Source organism: Pezoporus occidentalis, unplaced genomic scaffold (genome assembly GCF_034315485.1).
Source record: "Pezoporus occidentalis ecotype Australia unplaced genomic scaffold, CSIRO_AGI_Poc_V1 ctg87, whole genome shotgun sequence".
Taxonomy (NCBI): domain Eukaryota; kingdom Metazoa; phylum Chordata; class Aves; order Psittaciformes; family Psittacidae; genus Pezoporus; species Pezoporus occidentalis.
The window spans coordinates 3068528-3091575 of NW_026916231.1; the positions used below are offsets into that span (position 1 = coordinate 3068528).

The following is a 23048-nucleotide window of genomic DNA, read 5'->3' on the forward strand; positions in this document are numbered from 1 at the left end:
TAAACACTGTTCTCTTTCTACAACCTAAGTTAAGCTAAAAAGTACTTTTATGTTTTTCAGGCACTAGCTTTTCTTACATCAAGGCTCCCCCTTCTTTTACCTCTACTAGTTCTTTTGCTATGTGACTCCATTTTGCTCAAGAGTTCTGGCCCTTTTTAACTTGTCTAATCTTGTGCCTTTAGCAAGCTTTGTTTCTGTTATTTTAAACTGGTATAGTTATATCCACATAACCACACCTATGATTTGCTAAAGCCAATACATTTATGTGTTTATCACAACCAGAATGACAAAAGATTCCTCATTCCAAATTTAGCACTGTCAGTAGTGTTCAGAAAAGGCCTGACCAGTGAACATTAAACCATGCTAATCTAAAAGGGATTACTCTGAGTTAACAAAACATTTATCTGTGATGTGCACATAGACTGGCTACTCAGAAAGGTAACAGTTGACTGATATCCAGCCTTTTGCACAGCCTGGGTAACAAAGCAAAGAAGCCTGCAGCATTATATCTGGCCATAAGGCAGGGCAAGGGGGTGCTGGAGTAGCACAGTAGCTGTGGGAACCTTTGGATTCAGTAAAGCCGGAGGTTTTGAGAAGAGGTGACACCAGTGAAACTGCGCGCTTGTAAAACTTGGCATGAAGGACAACAAACCTGTCAGTGGGTCTATATTGCCAACTTTTAAATAAGGGATTCCAGGCAAACTTAATAGACACTGACTGCTATGGGAGTTCAGAGGCATCAGAATTCAAATCCTACACTTAGTCATCAGTGCTCTGTATAAAAATGGTCAAGCAGCTCAACGTTCAACATACAGAAAAAAAATTGTTAATCTCTGATGGTACAGTAAGTTCTACAGTACATAATATCATTATTAGTCCTGTATACCATCTAGCAGCCACTGAAGAAATAGAGCCACACCACTAAGCAGTACTTGCCATACTATCATTGAAGCTGTATGACAAACATCTGGCAGGTGTTAAAAGAGTCACTGTAAGTTTTAGGTAGCAACATTTCATTAAAATCAGTTATCTCAAAACACACAGAGTCTCAAGAGATACATAATCCCCAAAGAAAAGTTGGAGAAAGGGAGTGAATATAGTTCAAGAGATGTTTTAAAATTAACAGTTACTACAGAATTTATAAAGTTTCACTGAAATTAAGCTAACAGGAAACCAGCTACAACAGCAAACCTTTTACACATTGGAAGATGCAAATGTGCCAAACAGCTACCTCTGAAAGAATCATATTGTCATGGTAAATGTGATTGAGAAGATATGACCAAACAAAATTTACAAAATGTTTTTCAGCAGCTTTCATCAATGAGGTGCAATTCCTATACCAGACCTGTTATTTTCTGGTAATAAGAGAAAGTCATCTCCAAGACTAGGAAGCAGATTAATTAGAAATAAACTGAAATAACACTTTCATGTCTCATAGAACATAATCAATAAATGTAATTGAAGGCAGACCATCTGCATTTTGCAATGAAAATAACTCTGCCTAATAGGCTATTTCTCCACTTTATAAAATCCTTCTTCAGTTTGGGTGATGCTTATCTACAAGTTCAGGAAGAGTTTAACAATAACTTAAGTGAAATATGAAATCATCCACTCTCTACTTTAAAGTATGTCAGGAGGTTTAAAGTGCAGAAAATACAGGATTTTTAAAAAGAATCTTTTAGAGAAATGAGAAATGATAGGACTGTAAATCTGACATATATAGGGAAAAGGTAATTAAAAATTGTAAAACCTAAAAAGCATGATCTGAAAGTGTCTTAACTAGCACTAGTCTTCGAAAGATAAACTATGTCTCAGTAATCTCTTACAGAAATGCCTGAGTATGTAAGAACTGGCAGGCATGACTAGACTTTCAAGGGTCTGGCCTAGTGGCATAACGTAGAGCTCAGCAGAAACCTGAGTCCTCCTTGTAAACTTGCATGCCAATGATGTTCCTGCCACTCAAACTACCTTGTCGGAAGAAATTCACAGCACCTGATGTTTAAAGATAGTCAAAGAGTCTTTTGACACAAAAGACTACTAAAAGAAAAAAAAAAAAAATCAAATTTTAGATGAGGGATAAAATATCAACATGGAAATAATGCAGACCTATATTTCTGTTAAGGGGAAGAGTTTAATGATAGGGCAGCTCAATAAAAGTTTAATGACAGATCAGCTCAATATTCTGTTTAGATATGGTTTCTTGGGGGTTAGTCAACTGTGGTACTATTTCACCAGTTACATGCAAGTTAAGTCTGCAGTCCATATAAATATCTGAAATGCCTCTTTCTGCTCTGATAGTCTCTGAGGTTTGGACTCACATGAATTTATTTATTCATTTATTTATGAACTAAAAAAAAGGAACAAAAGGAACAAAATAAACAGAAGACAGTTCAATCAGGATCAGAGATACTGCAAGAAGGCGAATGAGTAGGAAAACATGGTAGCAGACTATAAAATAAAATTGAATAAATGCCTTGAAATTGGAAGTATGAACACTATAATGGGGTTTACAGGATTCATACTGTTTCTTATGATGATGATTTGTCATATGAGGTTGTGATGACAGAAGCTAATATGATAAATAAGACATGGAATAATGACAACAATACAGAGAATATGTAGGGACTGCTATATAAGGCTGAGAAATAGTTTCATTTAGGAATTTAGCTCTGTATTTCTGGTCACCTTAACACAAAACTGACCGAAACTGCAAAATTATGAGGGACTAAAAAAACAAGCAAAGATGAAGGAAACTCACAAGAAAATAGATTAAGGAGACAGCAACCATTCATCTACAAAGAAGCACAGGGATGAAAATATAAAAAGGTATCAAAGTGAACATTTATGGACAAAGGATACCTAAAGTTGTAACACATGAAGATTTAACGGATTACGATTCTCCAGAAGCAACGTTTCTGACAGATTGTATTTACATTTCTTCATGTTTTAATCTTTTCCTATTAGAAAAATGTTACCCCAAGTCCCCGTATTTTAACTGCATGGGTTTTCTTATGCTAAAACATTTTAACTGACTGTGAACATATCCCTGAAAGCTTTCCCTGTTTTGCAAAGACAAAAGGACAACCAATCTACCAAGAGTGATCACTTGAGAAACAAGACCATTGCCCAGTAGGAAAAAAACTGCTCTCCACTTGCTGGCTGGCTTGATGAACATCATGAACATCAGAGCTTTGACACCCTGCTGCTGTGAGCTGCATAGCAAGAAGAGAAATGGGTGCTTGGAGCCATACCTCAATAGGACCGGAGTCATGCAGGGGTGGCTTCTCCGTACCTTTCCTCTGCTGTGCCTTTACAGAAAATTCAGTGTAACAGAGTAGTCTTTGGTAACTTTTTTTCCCCAAGTCTTTGGTAACTTGACAAGTGGCCTTCAAACTTCCAAGTGCTTCATTTTATTTTTACTTAAAATTTTAGCTAAGTTTATTTCTTTTATCCAAAAGTTAATTTCTGCAAAGAGAAGAGTCTCTATAGTTGTTGTGGTTTAAACCCAGCCAGCCAGCTCTTTCACTCACTCCCCTCTTTCTTTCCTTCCCCACCCCCCTTCCCCGCACCCGGAGGGATGGGGAGGAGAATCAAAAGAATGTAACTCCCGTGTGTTGAGATAAGAACAGTCCAGTAACTAAGGTATAACACAAACCACTACTGCTACCACCAATGATAATAATGATAAGAGAAATAACAAGGGAAGAGAATACGATACCACCTGCCGAAAAACGAGTCCAACCCAGAAGACCCCATGTGCTTCCGGGTAACTCTCAGTTACCCCCCTGAGCATGACGTGCTGTGGTATGGAATACCTCTTTGGCCTCCTCCCGGCCTCCTCTCCTCCCTGGCAGAGCATGAGACTCACAAAGTCCTTGGTCAGGCTAAACATTACTTAGCAACAACTAAAAACACCGGTGTTATCAGCACTGTTCCCAGGCTGAAAGTGAAAACACAGTGCTGCACCAGCTACCAAGAAGGAGAAAAATTGACTGCTACTGCTAAACCCAGGACAGTATCCACCCCTTATTCCATACCATTCACGTCATGCTCAGATCCCACATTTTCAATATACCATTGCTCTCACATATATATACATCCACATACACACACAGACCGAGAGAAAGAGATCATTTCTTTGTGCATGAACCAATCCCTATAATGCTGCCGAGTCCATCCGGTCCATGATGTCAGGTTCCATCCCTTGTAACAGTCTTTCAGGGCAGGAAAGGCTGTGTGCAGTATTGGATCGTTGCCTGCTGATGTTGATGGTTCCTTTACTGCAGAACTCGTCTGGTTCTATCAAAGTTCATTCTCTGTTGGGATGATGGTTGGAGGGAAGTCAGGGCTAGTCACTGGTGACCTGAAGACCTCTAGTTGATGGGCTATAAAAGTATTACACAGCAAGCAGCAGCAGCATACAATTAAGTTCATTGGCTATTTTCCCCTATAACCAAATCCCCTTGAGGTATACATCGGACATCCCGATCTTCCACATTACCCACCAAGTATATCCAGGTCCCTAAGCAAAAGCAATCCCACGAGTGGGTTTGCCTTTACCTGAAGCAGGAATAACCCAGACTGTCTTCCCCAGCAAATTCTTCATATGCACCACGGGAACTTTGTCCCCCTTTACAATATGTAAAAGTTCTGACTGGGCTGGGCCAGCCCTGTTGGTGGATCCTCTGGTGTTGACCAACCAGGTGGCCTTTGGTAAGCGTGTATCCCAATGCTTGAAAGTTCCCCCACCCATTGCTCTCAGTGTAGTTTTTAAGAGCCCATTGTACTGTTCGATTTTCCCAGAGGCTGGTGCATGGTAGGGGATGTGATATACCCACTCAATGCCATGCTCTTTGGCCCAAATATCTATAAGGTTATTCCAGAAATGAGTCCCATTGTCTGACCCAGTTCTCTCTGGGGTGCCGTGTCACCACAAAATCTGTTTCTCAAGGCCCAGGATAGTGTTCCGGGCAGTGGCTTGGGGCACTGCGTATGTTTCCAGCCATCCGGTGGTTGCTTCCACCATGGTAAGCACATGGCTCTTCCCTTGGCGGGTTGGTGGCAGTGTGATATAGTCAATCTGCCAGGCCTCCCCATATTTATACTTCAACCATTGTCCTCCATACCAAAGAGGCTTTATTCTTTTGGCTTGTTTAATTGCAGCACAAGTTTCACACTCATGAATAACCTGGGCAATAGTGTCCATTGTTAAATGCACCCCTCGATCACAGGCCCATCTATATGTTGCATCTCTGCCCTGATGGCCTGAAGTGTCATGGGCCCACCAGGCCAAAAATAATTCACCTTTATGTTGCCAATCTAAGTCCATCTGAGCCACTTCAATCTTAGCCGCTTTATCCACCTGTTGGTTGTTCTGGTGTTCCTCAGTGGCCCGACTCTTGGGTACATGGGCATCTATATGATGTACCTTCACCACCACATTCTGCACCCGGGCAGCAATATCTTTCCACAGTGCAGCAGCCCAGATGGGTTTACCTCTGCGTTGCCAGTTGCTCTGCTTCCATTGCTTCAACCACCCCCACAGGGCATTTGCCACCATCCATTAGTCAGTATAAAGTACTGGCCACGTTTCTCGTTCAGCAATGTCCAGGGCCAGCTGGATGGCTTTCACCTCGACAAACTGACTCGATTCACCCTCTCCTTCAGCAGTTTCTGCAACTTGTCGTCCAGGACTCCATACAGCTGCCTTCCATCTCCGATGCTTTCCCACAATACGGCAAGAGCCATCAGTAAACAAGGCATACTGCTTTTCACTTTCTGACAGTTTATTATATGGTGGGGCCTCTTCAGCACGCATCACCTCCTCCTCTGGTGACATTCCAAAATCTTTGCCCTCTGGCCAGTCCATGATGACCTCTAGAATGCCTGGACGACTGGGATTTCCTATTCGAGCTCGCTGTGTAATTAGTGCAGCCCATTTACTCCATGTAGCATCAGTTGCATGATGTGTAGAGGAGACTCTGCCTTTGAACATCCAGCCCAGCATGGGCATCCGGGGTGCCAGAAGGAGCTGTGCTTCAGTGCCAATCACTTCTGAAGCAGCCCAAACCCCTTCATAGGCTGCCAGTACCTCTTTCTCAGTTGGGTTATAGCTGGCCTCAGATCCTTTGTATCCCCGACAAAAAAAGCCGAGGGGTCGACCTCGAGTCTCCCCTGGAGCTTTCTGCCAGAGGCTCCAGGTAGGACCGTTCTCCCCAGCTGTGGTGTACAGTACATTTTTTACACCTGGCCCGGTCCAGACTGGTCCAAGGGCTACTGCATGAACTATCTCACGTTTAATTTGCTCAAAGGCTTGTTGCTGCTCAGGGCCCCATTTAGAATCATTCTTCTTCTGGGTCACGTGATAGAGAGGGCTTACAATCGAACTGTAATTTGGGATGTGCATTCTCCAGAACCCCACTGCACCCAAGAAAGGTTGCATTTCTTTTTTATTAGTTGGTATTTGCTATTAGTAGTTGCTATTATCTTGTTGATCACATCTGTGGGGATCTGTCTACATCCATCTTGCCATTTTATTCCCAAAAATTGAATCTCCTGTGCAGGTCCCTTGACCTTACTCCGTTTTATGGCAAAACCAGCTTTCAGCAGGATTTGGATTATTTTCCTCCCTTTCTCAAAGACTTCTTCTGCTGTATTGCCCCACACAATAATGTCATCAATGTATTGCAGGTGTTCTGGAGCTTGACCCTCTTCCAGTGCAGTCTGGATTAGTCCATGGCAAATGGTAGGGCTGCGTTTCCACCCCTGGGGCAGTCGGTGGCAAGTGAACTGGACACCCCTCCAAGTAAAAGCAAACAGTGGCCTGCACTCTGCTGCCAAAGGAATTAAGAAAAATGCATTGGCAATATCAGTCGTGGCATACCACTTGGCTGCCTTTGACTCTAGTTCATGCTGAAGTTCTAGCATGTCCGGTATGGCAGCACTCAGTGGTGGTGTGACTTCATTCAGGCCACGACAGTCTACTGTTAGTCTCCACTCTCCATTAGACTTTCGCACTGGCCATATGGGGCTATTAAAGGGTGAGCGGGTCCTGCTGATCACTCCCTGACTCTCCAGTCTATGGACCAGCTGATGGATGGGAATCAGGGAGACACGGTTGGGGCGATATTGCCGCCGGTGCACTGTTGTGGTTGCAACTTTCAGCAACCCCACAACAGAAGGAACCTCTGAGAGACCAGGGAAGGTGGACAGCTGCTTAATTTCCTTAGCCTCCAAAGCAGCAATACCAAAAGCCCATTGGTACCCTCTTGGGTCTTTGAAGTACCCTCTCCTGAGGTAGTCTATGCCAAGGATGCATGGAGCCTCTGGACCAGTCACAATGGGGTGCTTTTGCCATTCCCTCCCTGTCAGGCTGATTTCAGCCTCCAGTACAGTCGACTCCTGGGATCCTCCTGTCACTCCAGAAATAGGGATGGGTTCCACCCCTTGACAGCTTGATGGCATCAGGGTACGCTGTGCACCAGTATCTACTAGAGCCTTATACTTCTGTGGGACTGATGTGCCAGGCCATCTGATCCACACAGTCCAATAAATCCGATTGTCCCCTACCTCCACCTGGCTGGAGGCAGGGCCCCTCTAATGGTCATCACAGTGTTGGACACTTAAGTCGTGGTAAAAGGGATTATTCTTCATTATCACAGGAGCTGGAGTAAAATCAGCTCTTCCACTCCATCTGGGAACCTGCTCACCAGAGACCGAAGCCATAGCTCTCATGGGATGATCAGTCTTGACCCTTGCTCCCCTCTTCTATTCACTCACCCGTTCCTCCAAAGCTGAAGTAGGTTTTCCATCCCACTTTGTCTGTCTTCTCCGTGATCCCGCAGGTAAAACCATAGGGTGGCCCATGGCTTATACCTCCTGTATCTCCTCCCTCGAACAATAGGACGCCTTTTGTTAATAGCTGAGATGTGTACATCACGTGTTGGTACACGTGAGGAGCTGGATAAATCAGATAGATCGACCCTCAATTGTTTGAGATCCTGGGACAGTTTTTCCACAGCTGAGATGATGGAAGGGGTGAGATTGTCTTTGAACTCTCAGAGTTTATGAATCATTTCATCCACTGTTAGTGGTACTATGTCATTCCAGGTTACTGTTGTTAACGAATGGGCATATGATGACGGTGCATTCCGTGTAAGTTTTCCCACATGGGTCGTGTACATTTGACTTCATCTGGGTCTATGGGTATATCCCCATTATTTGGCTTGATGTGATAGATCATCTCTACGATGGCTGAATCCCTCAGAGACTGGATGCCTTTGTCTAAAGTAGTCCACTTGGCTGATATGACTCATAACTTCGTCCTTGTATGGAAACTTTTCTTTCACAGCTGCCAAGAGCTGCCTCCAAAGACTGAGGGACTTTTTCTCTCTTGTAATTGCTTTGTCAATTTCCCCTTCTCTAGCAAGTGATCCCAGCTGCTTGGCTTCTGTACCTTCTAGTTCGTGACCATCAGCCCCATTGTCCCAGCATCGAAGCAACCAGGTGATGATGTGCTCCCCTGGTTGACGGGTAAAATCTTTTTGCATATTCCATAGCTCGGTTGAGGTCTGAGGTTGAGAAGTCACCTCTTCTTCTTCTTCTTCGTCATGTGATGATGACTCTTGATCAGATGCTGGCCTGGGTGGCGAGTACATTGTTTCTTCATCTTGCTTCACCCTTCTTGTCTCTTTTTTGCTTTTTCTCTCGTGTACAGGGGCAACTGATATTGGTACGAATTGGTCCTCTGGTTTAGCTGCAGTGATTATCACTGTGGTTTGAATAGTGACTGTACTTGTTGCTGGGGGTGGTGTAGCTGCTGTGCTTGGAGCTGGGGTAGCCGCACTGTCTGTTGCAGTTGAAGTTTGAGTAGCTGCTTTCCTTCCCACTGGGGTAGCTGTGCTGTTCGTTGCAGCCAAAGTTTGAGTAGTGACTGTACTTGTCCCTGGGGGTGGTGAAGCTGCTGTGCCTGGAGCTGGAGTAGCTGCGCTGACTGTTGCTTTGCCCTCAGATCCACCAACATTTTTTTCCTTTTGAAGGTGCTGGATAGTGTTGAACAAGGCCCTGTAAGCATAGGCCAAGCCCCAGCACGTTGCCATGATTTGTCCGTCTCTGGTATGGCCAGAATGACCACACGCCTCATTTAAGTGTTTTACTAATTCTTCTGGATTTTGCAGTTGTTGGGTGGTGAAATTCCAAAGTACCGGAGGGGCCCACTGGCCTAGATACTTGCCCATACTATCCCACACACCCTGCCACTCACGGCTGTCCAGCCTTGGGGAAAATCTCTTGGTCCTCCTATATCGTCATTTAACCGCAGACAAGACCCAACACCTGACTCTGCTTAACTTTTGAAATCAGATGAAATGGTCGTGGGCAAAACACACTCTGTATGTGTGCCAACATGGTGATCCCCATCGCAATCAGCAAATAAGTCTCAACAGTATTAAAAGACCATTCAAAAACTTCAAAACTCTCAAATGATGCTGTAAACGGTCTGGGGGGGAGGTGGGACTGGGAGGGTAAAAGAATGTCTCCTTCACAGGTTGACCACCCGAGAAGGAGAGAAAAGATGTGTAATTGCTAAGCACTTTTATTATATACCTCCCAAAGCATAAAGGTGGTGACCATGCTGGGAACATAAGCCAGATCAGTTTCATGATCAATAATTCTATTGTATTACAAGTCATTACCATAAAGTACAACGAGACAAGAACCTTAGCCCAAGCCCCACACTTGAAAAACACTAATACAGCAAATACCGGATGGAAGTAAGGTATGATATATTGAAACTGTGAGATCAAGAGGAACAACTTTGAGAGCCAATAAATCAGCATTGTGACAAGTGAATATTAATCCAGACAGATCAGTCGTTATCTCAACCCTTTGTGCCCCACATGGGGCACCAAAAAGAACTGTTGTGGTTTAAACTTAGCCAGACAGCTCTTTCACTCACTCCCCCCCTTTTTCTCCCTCTTTCTTTCCTTCCCCACCCCCCCACCCCTTCCCTGCTCCAGGAGGGATGGGGAGGAGAATCAAAAGAATGTAACTCCTGTGTGTTAAGAACAGTCCAGTAACTAAGGTATAACACAAACCACTACTGCTACCACCAGTGATAATAATGGTAAGAGAAATAACAAGGGAAGAGAATATGATACCACCTGCCAAAAAACGAGTCCAACCCAGAAGACCCTGTGTCCTTCCAGGTAACTCTCAGTTACTCCCCTGAGCATGACGTGCTGTGGTATGGAATACCTCTTTGGCTAGCTTGGGCCAGGTGTCCTGTCTCTGCTTCCTCCTGGCTTCCCCTCCTCCCCGGCAGAGCATGAGACTCACAAAGTCCTTGGTCAGGGTAAACATTACTTAGCAACAACTAAAAACATCAGTGTCATCAGCACTGTTCCCAGGCTGAAAGTGAAAACACAGCGCTGCACCAGCTACCAAGAAGGAGAAAAATTGACTGCTGCTGCTAAACCCAGGACAATAGTATTTCCTGTTGCATTTTGTTAAGGATGTTATGGCAACATGAAGGGTAGGTCAGAGAGACGCAGGTGCTAAGGTGGTGGTCTCCTCAGGCCTTACTGGCCCTTGCATACCCTCACCTGGGTTCCAACCAGCGCCTAGCCCTCGGGGCCCAGGCGCCCAGCCTCAGTTCAGCCTGGGGCTGTCGGTGCTGTGAGTTACATCAGAGTGATTCATGTCAGCAACTCAGGGGTCCTAGTGATCATTGCACTTTGTGTGGAGATGGAATCCCTTGTGATCATTGTGCTATGTGCAAAGGGTATGATAAGTGTCCCTGTCAATACCACAGTGAGGAGGAAGAAGAAACAAGGGAATAATTCCCCTGGGTCAACCGCAATATTGTTCAAAGAAATGTTTTGTTCATTGTTTAAATTGCATGAATGTTATTAGAAAAGGGGGGAGGGGGGTAGGTAACTTAGAGATATGCCCTGTTACAGAACGTTGTGAAATCTGTGTGCTGAACAAATAAACACATAAGGAGTGGAATTTATGGGGGCTAAGATGGCAGTCAGACTTGTGATAGACATCTTCCTGTTAATGCATTACCAAGACGTTTAGTAACCTTTCTAAGATATTTCTTCACCCAGAGACAAGGCCCCAGCAACAGGTGGAGAAGCCCGGGAGAAGAAGACAACAGGATTGGCTGAAACCCAACAAGCCCGGGAAAAGAAGACAACAGGACTGGCTGAAACCCAAGCAGCCCGGGAAAATAAGGCAGCAGGATTGGCTGAAACCCAAGACCAAAAAAGTATAGGAGACTATCCCCAGAAGTTCCCCTTGTGCATCTTGGGCAGAGCGGAAACTCTCTGGTGCACCCAGTGCTGATTGCTTTTTGCCTCTCGATATTAATTATAATAAAAAGCAATTAAAACAGATTGGCGATATTAGGTTTTTATAACAGTGCCGACCCAATCTGTTATCGGACAGGGGGGACCGCCTGCTCCCCGGGGGACTTAAAGGGGTCGTGTGCCGGGAGCAGTGGACACCAGAAGGACTCAGGTGAGGAACCACCCACCGGCAGCACCCCCCGCACCATCACTGCGCATGCGCTAAGAGGCCTCCCGCCGGCAGCAGCCGGTGTTGTTTCCTTTCCCTTCCCATCCGTTCGCTTCTGCTGCGCGGCCGCAGCCTCCCTCTCAGGGCCTGGACGGGACGGGAAGTGGGCGGGTCCCAGTGGTCCTAGCGGTAGCGAGGGAGGGGATTTCTCTTCCTGTGGCTGCCTCGCCGGGGAACCGCGGGGACGCTGAGCGGACTCCATCCCTGTGCGCTGTGGCTTCCCAGGCCTGCTGTCCAGCATGTGGAAGCTGCTGCCCGCCGCAGGAACAGGTGAGGGAACGGCAGAGCGCGGCGGGCTGGGCCTGGGCACTGCGGGCGCTGGCCCTTCCCTAGCCTGTGCGTGTGCGGGTCCTCGGCCTGAGGGCGCATCCCGGCCTCAGGTTCGCAGCCCGCGGCGGCCCGTGAGGCCGGAAGCTGCCTTGCGGTAGTGCCGGCGCCGGGAGCCGGTGGTTTGGCTTCCACGGTGGTCTGCAGTCGGGCTTGCTTGTCCGTGGTCCTCGGGCAGAGCTGTGTTGGCCCGGTGTGGGCCACCGGTGGCAGAAGTCCTCTGTTCCGGGCGCTCGTCCAGCACTGAGCCTCCGATATTCCCTTGGGCGCCGCGGACGGCAGCTCCCGTTAAATTTAACAGAATGGTTTTGGTCTGCCATCCCGTGTAGGGTGTTTTCAGGTGTTGCTGCAGCCAGTGTAGCAGGTCACAGGGCGCTGCTTTAAAGTACCTGAGGAGTTGATCTCTGAGGCAGAAGTCAGCCTCAGGAGTCTCTGAGGTTGACAGCTGCCCTTTCAGAGAAGTTGTGTAAATACTGTGTTGATGCTTCAAGGACCAGGCATTGAACTTAAGACGTCATGTTGTTTCTTGGATGCAGAGTTCTGAAACTGAATTGCCACTGTGCCTTTTTTCATCTGTTCCCTTATCCATAGGAGTTTTGATACATTGATAACTTTGACAATAGGTATCATATAATATACAGTTTTCTTCTTGACTTAAATGTTTTTTTTGTCTGTATAACAAGTAGTCCTATCACAACTTCATCTGCTCTTTATTTCCTGTTTCATTGGAAGTGAATTTTGGATGTCTGGTTTAACTCCTAGTGGGGTAGTACCTAATCGCATTGAAATGAACTGAGTTATATCTTACTGCCTGGAAAACTTGAGGAAGAGCAAGAATAGTGGGATTGTCATTATGTTCAGGTCAGTCATTTCTGTGCAGTTCACTTTTGGAAAGTTACTTGTCCAAGGCTGTTAAGTAGAACTTAATCTGTAGTTATTAATTAATTTTCATCAATAAACATTTCTGATTTTGACGAGTAGGTAACACCTTTTGGATGTCGTCACTGAAAGCCACCATGTGGTCTAGATGATGGATACCAAGAATGAGCTAAAGCATAGGTCAGAGACAACTTACTGTCAGTTTGATTTACATTGCAGATCTTTTTACATTCATTAAGAGGACATTTTCCTCTAAACCTCTTAATATGCTATGTAAATAAATTATGTACCCTTAAAACTTGTGTTTTGGAAAAGCTATCTTACGTAATTTTTTTTTTCTTCTCTATGTAGCCCTTCTATGTGTAACACATGATCTTCAAGAAGTAATACAAGAGAAAAGTTAAGCAATAGAGTATTAATAAAAACATGTTGCCCTTAAATTTGTGCTGCCACTTTAACTGCTTTGTTTATTATAAAATGTAACTTTTTATAATGGACAAAGCAAGAGAGAGGGGAAGAAAAGAGATTTTGTCTACAAACTAAATGAGTAATTTAAGTCAGCCTAATAAATGATGCATGACAAAGTTGAGTTTCACATACACAACATATATGCAACATACATAAACTTTTGAATGTTTCCTAAGTACTTAGGGTATTTTTGTTTTTTTTTTTTTCTACATTAATATTTTTCTGTCTCCTGCCTATTTTTAGGAGAGCCGTATCGGCTTTTGAGTGGTACAGAATATGTTGTTGGACGCAAAAACTGTGCAATTTTAATTCAGCATGATATGTCCATCAGTCGAAGTCATGCGGTTCTGACAGTAAGTCATCCTGGAAAAACCACTGTAAGTAGCCAGCATTTTACTGCACTATAAGTGTGCTGTGTGGATAATTCAGTCTGCTGTGGCCACACATACTCTCATTACAATCTCACTGGTGTTTTATGCTTGGAGTAGAACCACTGATATCTGTCTTTTGGATTTGTTTTTTCTTATCCTCAGGGTTGCTTGCCTATGTTGAGATATTTAGTGGCATAATTTTACTGATTCAAGCTCCCTTTTATTCCAGAGTGAAGATTCAGTAGGAATTTGTATTAAAATAATCATAGCAGGAAAATTATGATATTAAATTCATTACATAGTTAAATTTCAGGTCTTGGTTCTGAAGGATGCTTCAGTTATCTTACTGCAGGCTTAGTTCTTGTTTCATTCCTTTCTGTATTTGATTAGGGGACTGAAAAAAATGTCCAAAGGGTGCTTAGTGATTTACTATTACTCATGGAGAAGAGAAGGCTGCATGGAGACCTCGTAGCAGCCCTCCAGTATCTGAAGGGGGCCTATAGGGATGCTGGGGTGGGACTCCTCATTAGGGACTGTAGTGACAGGACAAGGGGTAACGGGTTAAAACTTAAACAGGGGAAGTTTAGATTGGATATAAGGAAGAAGTTCTTTACTGTAAGGATGATGAGGCACTGGAATGGGTTGCCCAGGGAAGTTGTGAATGCTCCAGTCCCTGGCAGTGTTCAAGACCAGGTTGGACAGAGCTTTGGGAGACATGGTTTAGTGTGAGGTGTCCCTGCCCATGGCAGGGGAGTTGAAACTAGATGATCTTGGGGTCCTTTCTATGATTCTGTGTGCTGCAATGTTTATGGACATTTTGGAGCCAGTCAGCAAGAATTTAATTTATGTAACTGTACATAGTTTGAAGTTAAATACGTAAAATTTGTCATTTTAATATTCCAAATAATATATATAACTACGTGTCAAAATTTCCATGAAAACAAGCTGATAGTACTTGTTGAACCATTTGGGATTTATGACAGTGTCTTACCTCTTCTTGAGCTATGCTGGTGTCAGCATCCCTTGTAGCTTGTGGAAGACTAGCAGTGCTCAAGGATGGGAGTGAGGGAAGGTGACTTGGGCACCTATGCCAGGGCTGAATGGTAGGTAAAAGCATCAATAATAAATCTCAGAGCCTTGCTAAATCACAGTAGCATAGGCTTTGGCCTGGCAAATGATTGCCTTGCACAGCTTACAGAAAAACTCAGTGTGAGAAGCACAGAAGTTGTGAAGCTAAAAATGTGTATATTTTCTCTCATTCCTTCACTGTGAAAACAAGAAGATGTGTAATGAGGTAGTCAGCCTCACTGTCCAAAGTCTTTCTTTAGGATGGTATTTTGTAGGCTTTTTGTTACTCATCTACTGCTTTGATCCATAATGGTAGTAACCCATTTATGATAAAACTGTCTCATTCTGATAAACTATAACGGCTTATTTTTGTTTTTATTTTCAGAGCCAGTCTCTCTCAGTCCCTATATTAACAGTAACGGATACATCTAAGTATGGTACCTTTGTTAATGGATCAAAACTCAGTGGCCCTTCAGTGTCCTTGCAGTCTGGTGACAGAATCAACTTTGGAGTCCTTGAGAGCAAGTTTAGGTAAGTGCTTTGATTCTAAAATATCAAATAGGAAATTGCAGTTTTTGAAAAGAGTATTCTAGCACATCACACAACTTGGCAAGTGATGCAACAGTGATGGATTTAGAATGCGTAATATTTTGCCTGTGCTCCACAACTTTTGTAACAGTTTTCTATTGCATATTTTTATAATATAATTTATTTTGACACTAAGATGTTAAATTGTTCATAGTAAAGCACTGGCAATTTAGAAGATGATATATCACATACAGTGAGTGTTTTCAGGCTATTTTAGGTAAAGAACAAAATCCTATAATACAAACGATTCTAAAGAAGAGATGAAAGTTTAGTGTAGGGAGACAGCTTGTCAGAGCCCTTGTTAGCTGCTGATGGCGTAATGAGAAAAGAACTGACATAGCTGTAGGGTGCTTTGTGCAGCAATAGCCATTGAATGCTTGTTGCAGTGATGTATGCATGCATTCTCTTTAGTGAATCCAACTTCTTAATTTTTCAAATTTAACATGGTAGCCAGTGCTCTGTTTAAATCTATGAAGCAGTCCTTGAAATGCCAGGTAAATATAACAAAATCTAATGATCAGTAAAATCAGCATTAAAGCAACCAGGAATTGTCTTTGTTCCTTGAAATTTGACTCATTTGTTTCACTGCTGCTGGCATTATTTGATAGAAATTCCCCTCCATTTATTACAATCAATAGTTTTTGAATTTTTGAACTTGAACTTCTACAACACTTAGATTTTTTTTTTTTTTTTTAAATACTAATCTATTCATGGACTGTTTTGTTGAGCATACTTTTGCCTTTGGAAGCGCACGCTTAATTTCTTCTAATATTCCCTGACTTTGCAGTATTGTTGAAGCAGTAATCTTATGTGATATCTGTGAAAGATTCAGAAGTCTTTAGAAATATTTCAGTCAAACTGTTATGTTTTTTGAATAAGAATCAGTATTTAGTTTCTTTGGGAAATTTTGAAGCTGTGTTTGGTCTAAGTAAGAATATGGGGGGAGGGGGGAAGGGGCTGTGGCTTGTGTTTTCTTGTTGTTGTTTTTTTTTTTCCCCCTTCAGATTTCCCTGAGACACAAACATAATAGTTAAATCAGGTTTGTTCAGCATGATTGGCTGAAATAACTACAGCAATTTTCTCTTGTTTTTTGCAGAGTAGAGTATGAACCTTTGGTTGTCTGCTCCTCATGTTTAGATGTAGCTCAGAAAACTGCTTTAAATCAAGCCATCCAGCAGCTTGGAGGCCTTGTTGTGAATGAATGGACAAAAGACTGTACTCACCTTGTAATGGTATCAGTAAAAGTTACTGTTAAGGTATGTTGAGCTTTTACATATTGATGGCATTGCTTTGCCGTGTTCCCACAGATGCAAATTAAATTCTAGACCTGTTCAAGATTTACCCCTACAAAGCAACAAAATCAGCTCTTCCACATTTAGAAAGAGGAGTATGTTGGTGAAAGGTTGGAGGGGAAAAAAATCAAACAAGCAAAATTTGAAGACCTTTACTGATTCTCATCAGTTGCCTTCTACATTTTCATAACTTTGGTCAATACAGCAATTAAAAGCTATGCTGTTAGAAACTAAACCATCCTGGTTTTCAGTAGCAAAAATCAGTATTCTATCTGTTTGTGTGACGTTTTCCACATCTAAGATCTTAAAAACCTAATGTCAGTTGAACCGTATTCTAGCTGAACTTTTTACATAGAGTAACGATGCGTTTTGTGTCTTTTCAGACTATATGTGCTCTGATTTGTGGCCGGCCAATTATAAAACCAGAGTTTTTTGTCGAATTAATCAAAGCTATTCAGTCCAGACAACAGTTGCCAGATCATAAAAGGTAAATATCATGTTTTCAGTGTCACAGATTAAATTTACGTGATGTAGATTATCAAGTAACTACACATTTATCTGATGATGTTTGACAGAATAGGTGATTTACAGTAACTTTCCTTGTGGAAGAATGCTTAATATGACACATTTTAATATTCAGGCAATTTTCTTGCTCTTATTCCTTGAGTATATAGAACAAGCTCTTGGAAATGACTATGCTTAAGAGATGTTACTAGCTCTAAATAGGAGCTTGTTTTGTTGGTATATTTGAAACAGCATTTAAACTCTTGGGTGCTTAAATGATACAAGGTATATCTTGGTGATGCAGTAACATAAAATTATGTTTTTATAAAAGAAATTATGTCAAGCTTATTTCATTATGTAGACACAATTTTCCACTACACAGTTACTCAGTTTACTGTAAACTTTGGTTAAGACAGAGTTAGCCTGGCCATTGACTTCCCTGGGATAGCAAGGGATTTTAGTTGTCTGTTAAGAGGTGAAGTAAGACTACTGTGCGTTGGTCTTCACTATGTGAGAATAAAATGCTCATTGTTTTCATGGTTAAATTAACTTGAAATTATTACTTTGGAGTAAGTACTGCAGAATATTCCCTTTTGGTTATTTTCTCTGGGTAGAAAAGTGTAAAATAATCCTGTTGTGTAAGAATTTCATCTGAGCCTGTATTGCTACTATTTTTACCTTGAAAAGGGAGACAGTTGTGTTTTGGGTTGGTTTATTTTGTATGAACACATGATTTATGTGGGTGAGAAGTTTCCATTGTGTATTTTTAAAAGGTAAACTGCATTGGTAGCTGTTTGTTTTGTTGGTTTTGGTTTGTTTTTTTTGTTTGTTGGGGTTTTTGGGGTCTGCTTTGTTGTTGTGTGGTTTTGTTTGTTTTTTTTTAACTGCTTCTATTCTTTGCATGCTTTGGAAGATACTGCGAAATTAAATACGTAATGAATGGGCATTGTAAGAGTACTTGACATTTGAGAATAACATGTTGAACTTTTAATGTCAGTTAACAGGGAGAAAATTTTGTGAAAATCATTTAAATGCTTTCAAGGTACTATGACTTTTCTGGGTGTGGTGTTTAACCAGTTGAATGCTGGACTCCAGACTTTTGAGTTGGGAAAATAAGTATTGAAGCATAGAATCACTGTTGGGTTTACATATGTATGGTTATACATGCATAAGTATGTGTTAGGGCATAGCAGTTTATTTTCTTTAGTGGGTTTGATGATAGCCGGTGCTAGAATAGTTTGAAGAACCAGGGTGACATGGAAAAGGGCTTCATAAAATAGAACTGCATGGGTATGTTTCCCTTTCTTAGATGTTTTTGCTAACTGTTAAGACCTTTAGAGGAATTGAGTTGACTAAATGTTAGTGACACTATCAGTATATCCATTATGTAGCTTTCCAAGAGACAGTTCTGAATCAAACTAAATGAGGCAGGTGGTGTAATACACAGATCTATATTTAAAATAATTGTAGTATTTTAAACAGGTGATACTTTTAAGGTGTAGCTGGTGGGAAGATACTGAAAATTGTTTTAGCAGCTCTTTGCACTCTATTTTCAAAAATACTTTTAAGTTTCATAGGGAATCTCTACATTTTGCATTGTAGCTAGAGCTGACATGAGCTATACCCACAAGACACTGAACAACTTGGGGCAGTACTAGTTTGGATATGAAATAAGAAAGGTGTATTGATGTGGTAATGTAGGGTGACACTGTTAATTAAATCTTGACTACTACTGTAGATTTGATCTCTCAACAACCTGAGGGTAGTATAATCTTAAAGCTAAAAAATAATCAGACTTCACAGAATTGCAAAACTGCAGTTCAGTGTGGGCCTTCTTACTTGAGGCTTTTTATGGTGAAGTGTATTACCCCAGTCCTCTGGTAGTCTTTGATAACTTATGCAACAAAGAACAATAACTGAAGACTTTGCTAATGGCTGCATACGTGCAGCCGTGTATGAAATGATGTATTTTATTACAGCAGACCAGTGTAAATAGTGCACAGCTTTGAAAAAGTAGGAAAGTAACTAAGCCTTTGACTCACCAAGACTCAAAATCTACTTATTGAAAGATTTGAGACTATAGAAGGTCTTTTCTGAGTAACTGTGTTACTGCTCAAAGCTTATGGGGAGAGAGGACAAGGAGTGCTTCAGAATCCTAAATGGAAAAAGATTATGTTGCCTTTTGAGCTTATATCAGCATTAGATAAGAGTTTCAAAGGAAAATCAAACATTTCTTTGAGGAGATGATCAGTTGAAGTTTCTTGCTAAAATTAAAAACCAGGTTTGAAATGTATTTATAGGGGAGCTACAGTCAAGTTCCAAATTAATGGAAACTGATGTTGCATCCCTTTTTTATTCATCCTTTGGTCTTTAAATATTACTTTATTCCCTGTATTTATCTTAGGTTAGTAACTGTCTCCACAGGACACAGAAGTCTGGCCTGGTATCTAAAATCCAAGTTGCTGTTTCTTATGATTGGTAGACTTTACCAAATCTATTTCAGTGCAACAGTATTTTTGTATACAGACTTGAACAGGTTACTGAGACTTATCAAATACTCATTTTCAAAACTTGATGGTTTCAGGCTGGATTATTTCCATTATGTATGTAAAGCTTCAACAATTGATTGTGAAAAACACAAAAGAACAAAGATTACTTAAAACTAACTAATTACTTAGTGCATTTTAGACTATCATAATTGAATTATGTACTTGGATGCAGTAGTAAATTTACATATTTATTCTTGTGTTCAGCTATAAGGTGACTATTCAGTGTCTTAAGAATGTTTATGTCTTTACAAATGGTGCATTTTTTTCAGAAATTTAAACATTTTAGCATTTCATGGAGTATGTTTCTTCCTTAGAACCTGCTAATCTTTGCATAAATTGGGAAAGAAGAAAGATATGTATGTGTATGTATATAAACCTGTATAAATGTAATTTATTGTGCTCTTAAACCAGATTTTGGGACTGTGTTTTAGCTTCCCCCCTGCCCCCATAGTATTATGAAAAGGGTGTGTTGGTGATGAGAAAATGAACATGAGCTGGCAGTGTGCACTCGCAGACCAGAAAGCCAACTGTATCCTGGGCTGCATCAAAAGGAGCGTGACCAGCAGGTCGAAGGAGGTGATCCTGCCCCTCTACTCTGCTCTTGTGAGACCTCACTTGGAGTATTGTGTGCAGTTCTGGTGTCCTCAACACAAAAAGGACATGGAGCTTTTGGAACAAGTCCAGAGGAGGGCCACGAGGATGATCAGGGGACTGGAGCACCTCCTGTGTGAAGACAGGCTGAGAAGGTTTGGTCTGTTCAGCCTGGAGAAGAGAAGGCTGTGTGGAGACCTCATAGCAGCCTTGCAGTAACTGAATGGGGGCTATAGGGATGCTGAGGATAGACTCTTCATTAGGGACTGTAGTGATAGGACAAGGGGTAATGGGTTCAAACTTAAACAGGGGAAGTTTAGATTCTATATAAGTAAGAAGTTCTTTGCTGTGAGAGTGGTGAGGCACTGGAATGGGTTGCCCAGGGAGGTTGTGAATGCTCCGTCCCTGGCAGTGTTCAAGGTGAGGTTGGACAGAGGCTTGGGTGGCATGCTTTAGTGTGAGGTGTCCCTGCCTGCAGCAGGGGTGTTGGAACTAGATGATCTTGGGGTCCTTTCCAACCCTAACTGTTCTATGGTTCTATGATTCTATGTAAAATCAGCAGTCACAGTAAAGATAACTAGTTCTGTGGTCAGACAGAATACATAACATAAACTGCTGATTGGGTACAGACATTAGCACAGTATCATTAAAATTGACCTATAGTTTCCCTTTCTTCTATCGTGTGCCTTCATCTTGCTCTGTTAGAACTGCTGTAGTAGGGAATATGTGGCTCAAGTACCCTGTAAATTACTGTCCTGAAACTCTCAGTTAGATGCTTGTCTTAACTCTAGAGGTTTTATGATGTGGGCATGCCATTGTTAACTGGAGCTGACATCGCAGGCTGTGACAAAAATGAGAGTTTCAGGGTAGAATTTCACTTCTGACTAATCAGTTCCCCAACAGAAATTATGGTCACTTTTCTTTTTATTAGACAAAATAATTGAGAGACTTCAGGGTGAACCATTTCAGTTCTCTATCCCCCCCGCTAGAGAAATGTACTTATTTTCTGTTATATTGGTAGGCTGTCATCCACTGTGCTGGATTTCTTGGTCCAGTAGAAGGGGAGGAGGGTGGCTGTTCCTACTTGAAGAGTAGAGCAAGCAGGATGACTAATTTTGTGTGGAGTTTCAGTATTAGCTAGAATAAGTGCAGAATGAGATTGCAGTCGTATTTGTTAGTATTGTTAGTGGAAAATGTGGGTATGTGTACAACAGATACTTAAAGTGGATAGGTTGAATATGTTCCTCTCAGTTACTAAAATGGAAAGTCTTAATCTTAGCTTAGATAATGAGAAATTAGAGGCTCTGTTTCTTCTTAACATTCTCTTGAAAGAAAAATATTTGTGTAAATAGTTTTAACACAGCAAGTATTTTAACTTCGGAGCTTTACTGTAAAACAAAAAGGACAATGAATTGGTATAGATAGGTAAATCTGAATTTTGTAACTTTTAATTTTCTGTTGTTGCAGTTTTTATCCTCCAGTTGATGAGCCTTCCATTGGCACTGAAAAACTGGATTTGTCTGAGCGTCAGGAAAGGAAAAAAATATTCTGTGGAAAAACTTTTGTATTTCTAACTGCCAAGCAGGTAATGGGGCTTTACATTGCAAAAAAAGTGTTGCGGGGTAGCTAAGCACAGACTTGATTCTGTTCTCTGTGAATTTACACTGTTTCTGGGTTCATCAGGGAAGAAGGATTTCTATGTATTTATCTTCTTGCAGTACAATGGCCTAAGCAAGATGAAATACAGGGGGAGAAACAGAACACATCACTTCTGCATTAGTGCATCAGTGATAAGCATTATGCTGATAGTTCATTATGCTGATACTTTTAAATTGACCGCATTTCAAGGTTTTATTTTTGTATTTGCATTCCCTTTTTAGCACAAGAAACTGGGTCCAGCAGTTATTCTTGGAGGTGGGGAAGCAAAGTTGATGACAGAAGGAAGAAAAGAAACATCTTTACTAGTTTCTCCTGATGTTTGTGTTGTTGATGTGATGTTGACAAACTCTCAGATCCCAGGATCTGACTCCATGAGAAACTGGACTGATTCTGTTCTGACTGTCTTGCAAAGGTGCAGCATTGTTCTCCTGTACTTCAGAATTTCTGCAGAGATTTAGTCATTGTGTTTGCATACCTAAAGAGGGCATTTTTTTCATTGCTTTAAGTATTTAGCATAGTAACTAGAATTTCTTCAAGCCGGAAACAAAGGACTTGGCAGGGTTTTTAGGATTTAATGAGATTTTTGCAGGTTTTCTTGTGTTGGTGTTCGGTTTTGTTTTGTTTTTCCTTGTTTGGAGGATTCAGTTCTATAAAAAATTAATTGTAATGAAGCTGCTTTGAAATTACAGCAAGTGGGTTTTCTTCTACTATTTAAAGTAAGTTAAAATATATATTTTAAGAATGGAAAATAGGTCATCTTTTTTTTTGATAAATATACATACTTATTTAATGGAAAACATGAAATAGCACCTTGAGGTCATGTGGTTTGTTGCTGTCTAATTATTTGCATACAGTGTTTCTGAAGAGCAGCTTCTGTTTAACAAAAATCGGTTTTTGTTCTGGTGGTAAGTTTTGTTAGAGAAGGCAGGCCATTTTATTAAAACAATGAAACAAAACAAGAACCTAGTACTTAATACATAAACCTAGTTCCCCTGAATTTTCTTGTACTCAAGCTCTTCTCATGGCTGTAGTACAGAAGAAGTGGGGGTGTGTGCCGGGGGTGTGTGCCTGGCTGACTTCTAAGAGGTGATCATATCTTTCAAGTCACTTTCACATTCACACACCTTTTTGAATCAAAGGTAGAGCACATTTGGTTAGATGCTCAGAAATCAGGT

The 23048-nt window shown here is 41.6% G+C and overlaps 1 protein-coding gene across 2 annotated transcripts in view; it reads left to right on the plus strand.

Moving 5' to 3' along the window:
• Positions 1 to 23048, plus strand: part of NBN (nibrin) — a 38490-nt gene that overhangs the window by 1738 nt on the left and 13704 nt on the right. The window contains exons 1-7 of one of the 2 annotated variants that reach the window (XM_062604623.1): positions 11757 to 11847; positions 13495 to 13628; positions 15076 to 15221; positions 16375 to 16534; positions 16954 to 17057; positions 21682 to 21799; positions 22095 to 22285. In XM_062604623.1, coding sequence (XP_062460607.1) covers positions 11817 to 11847; positions 13495 to 13628; positions 15076 to 15221; positions 16375 to 16534; positions 16954 to 17057; positions 21682 to 21799; positions 22095 to 22285 — 884 coding nt within the window. In that variant the 5' untranslated portion in view covers positions 11757 to 11816. Of the gene's footprint in view, positions 1 to 11756; positions 11848 to 13494; positions 13629 to 15075; positions 15222 to 16374; positions 16535 to 16953; positions 17058 to 21681; positions 21800 to 22094; positions 22286 to 23048 lie in introns of those variants that run through there. The other variant, XM_062604622.1, reaches the window with a different exon arrangement.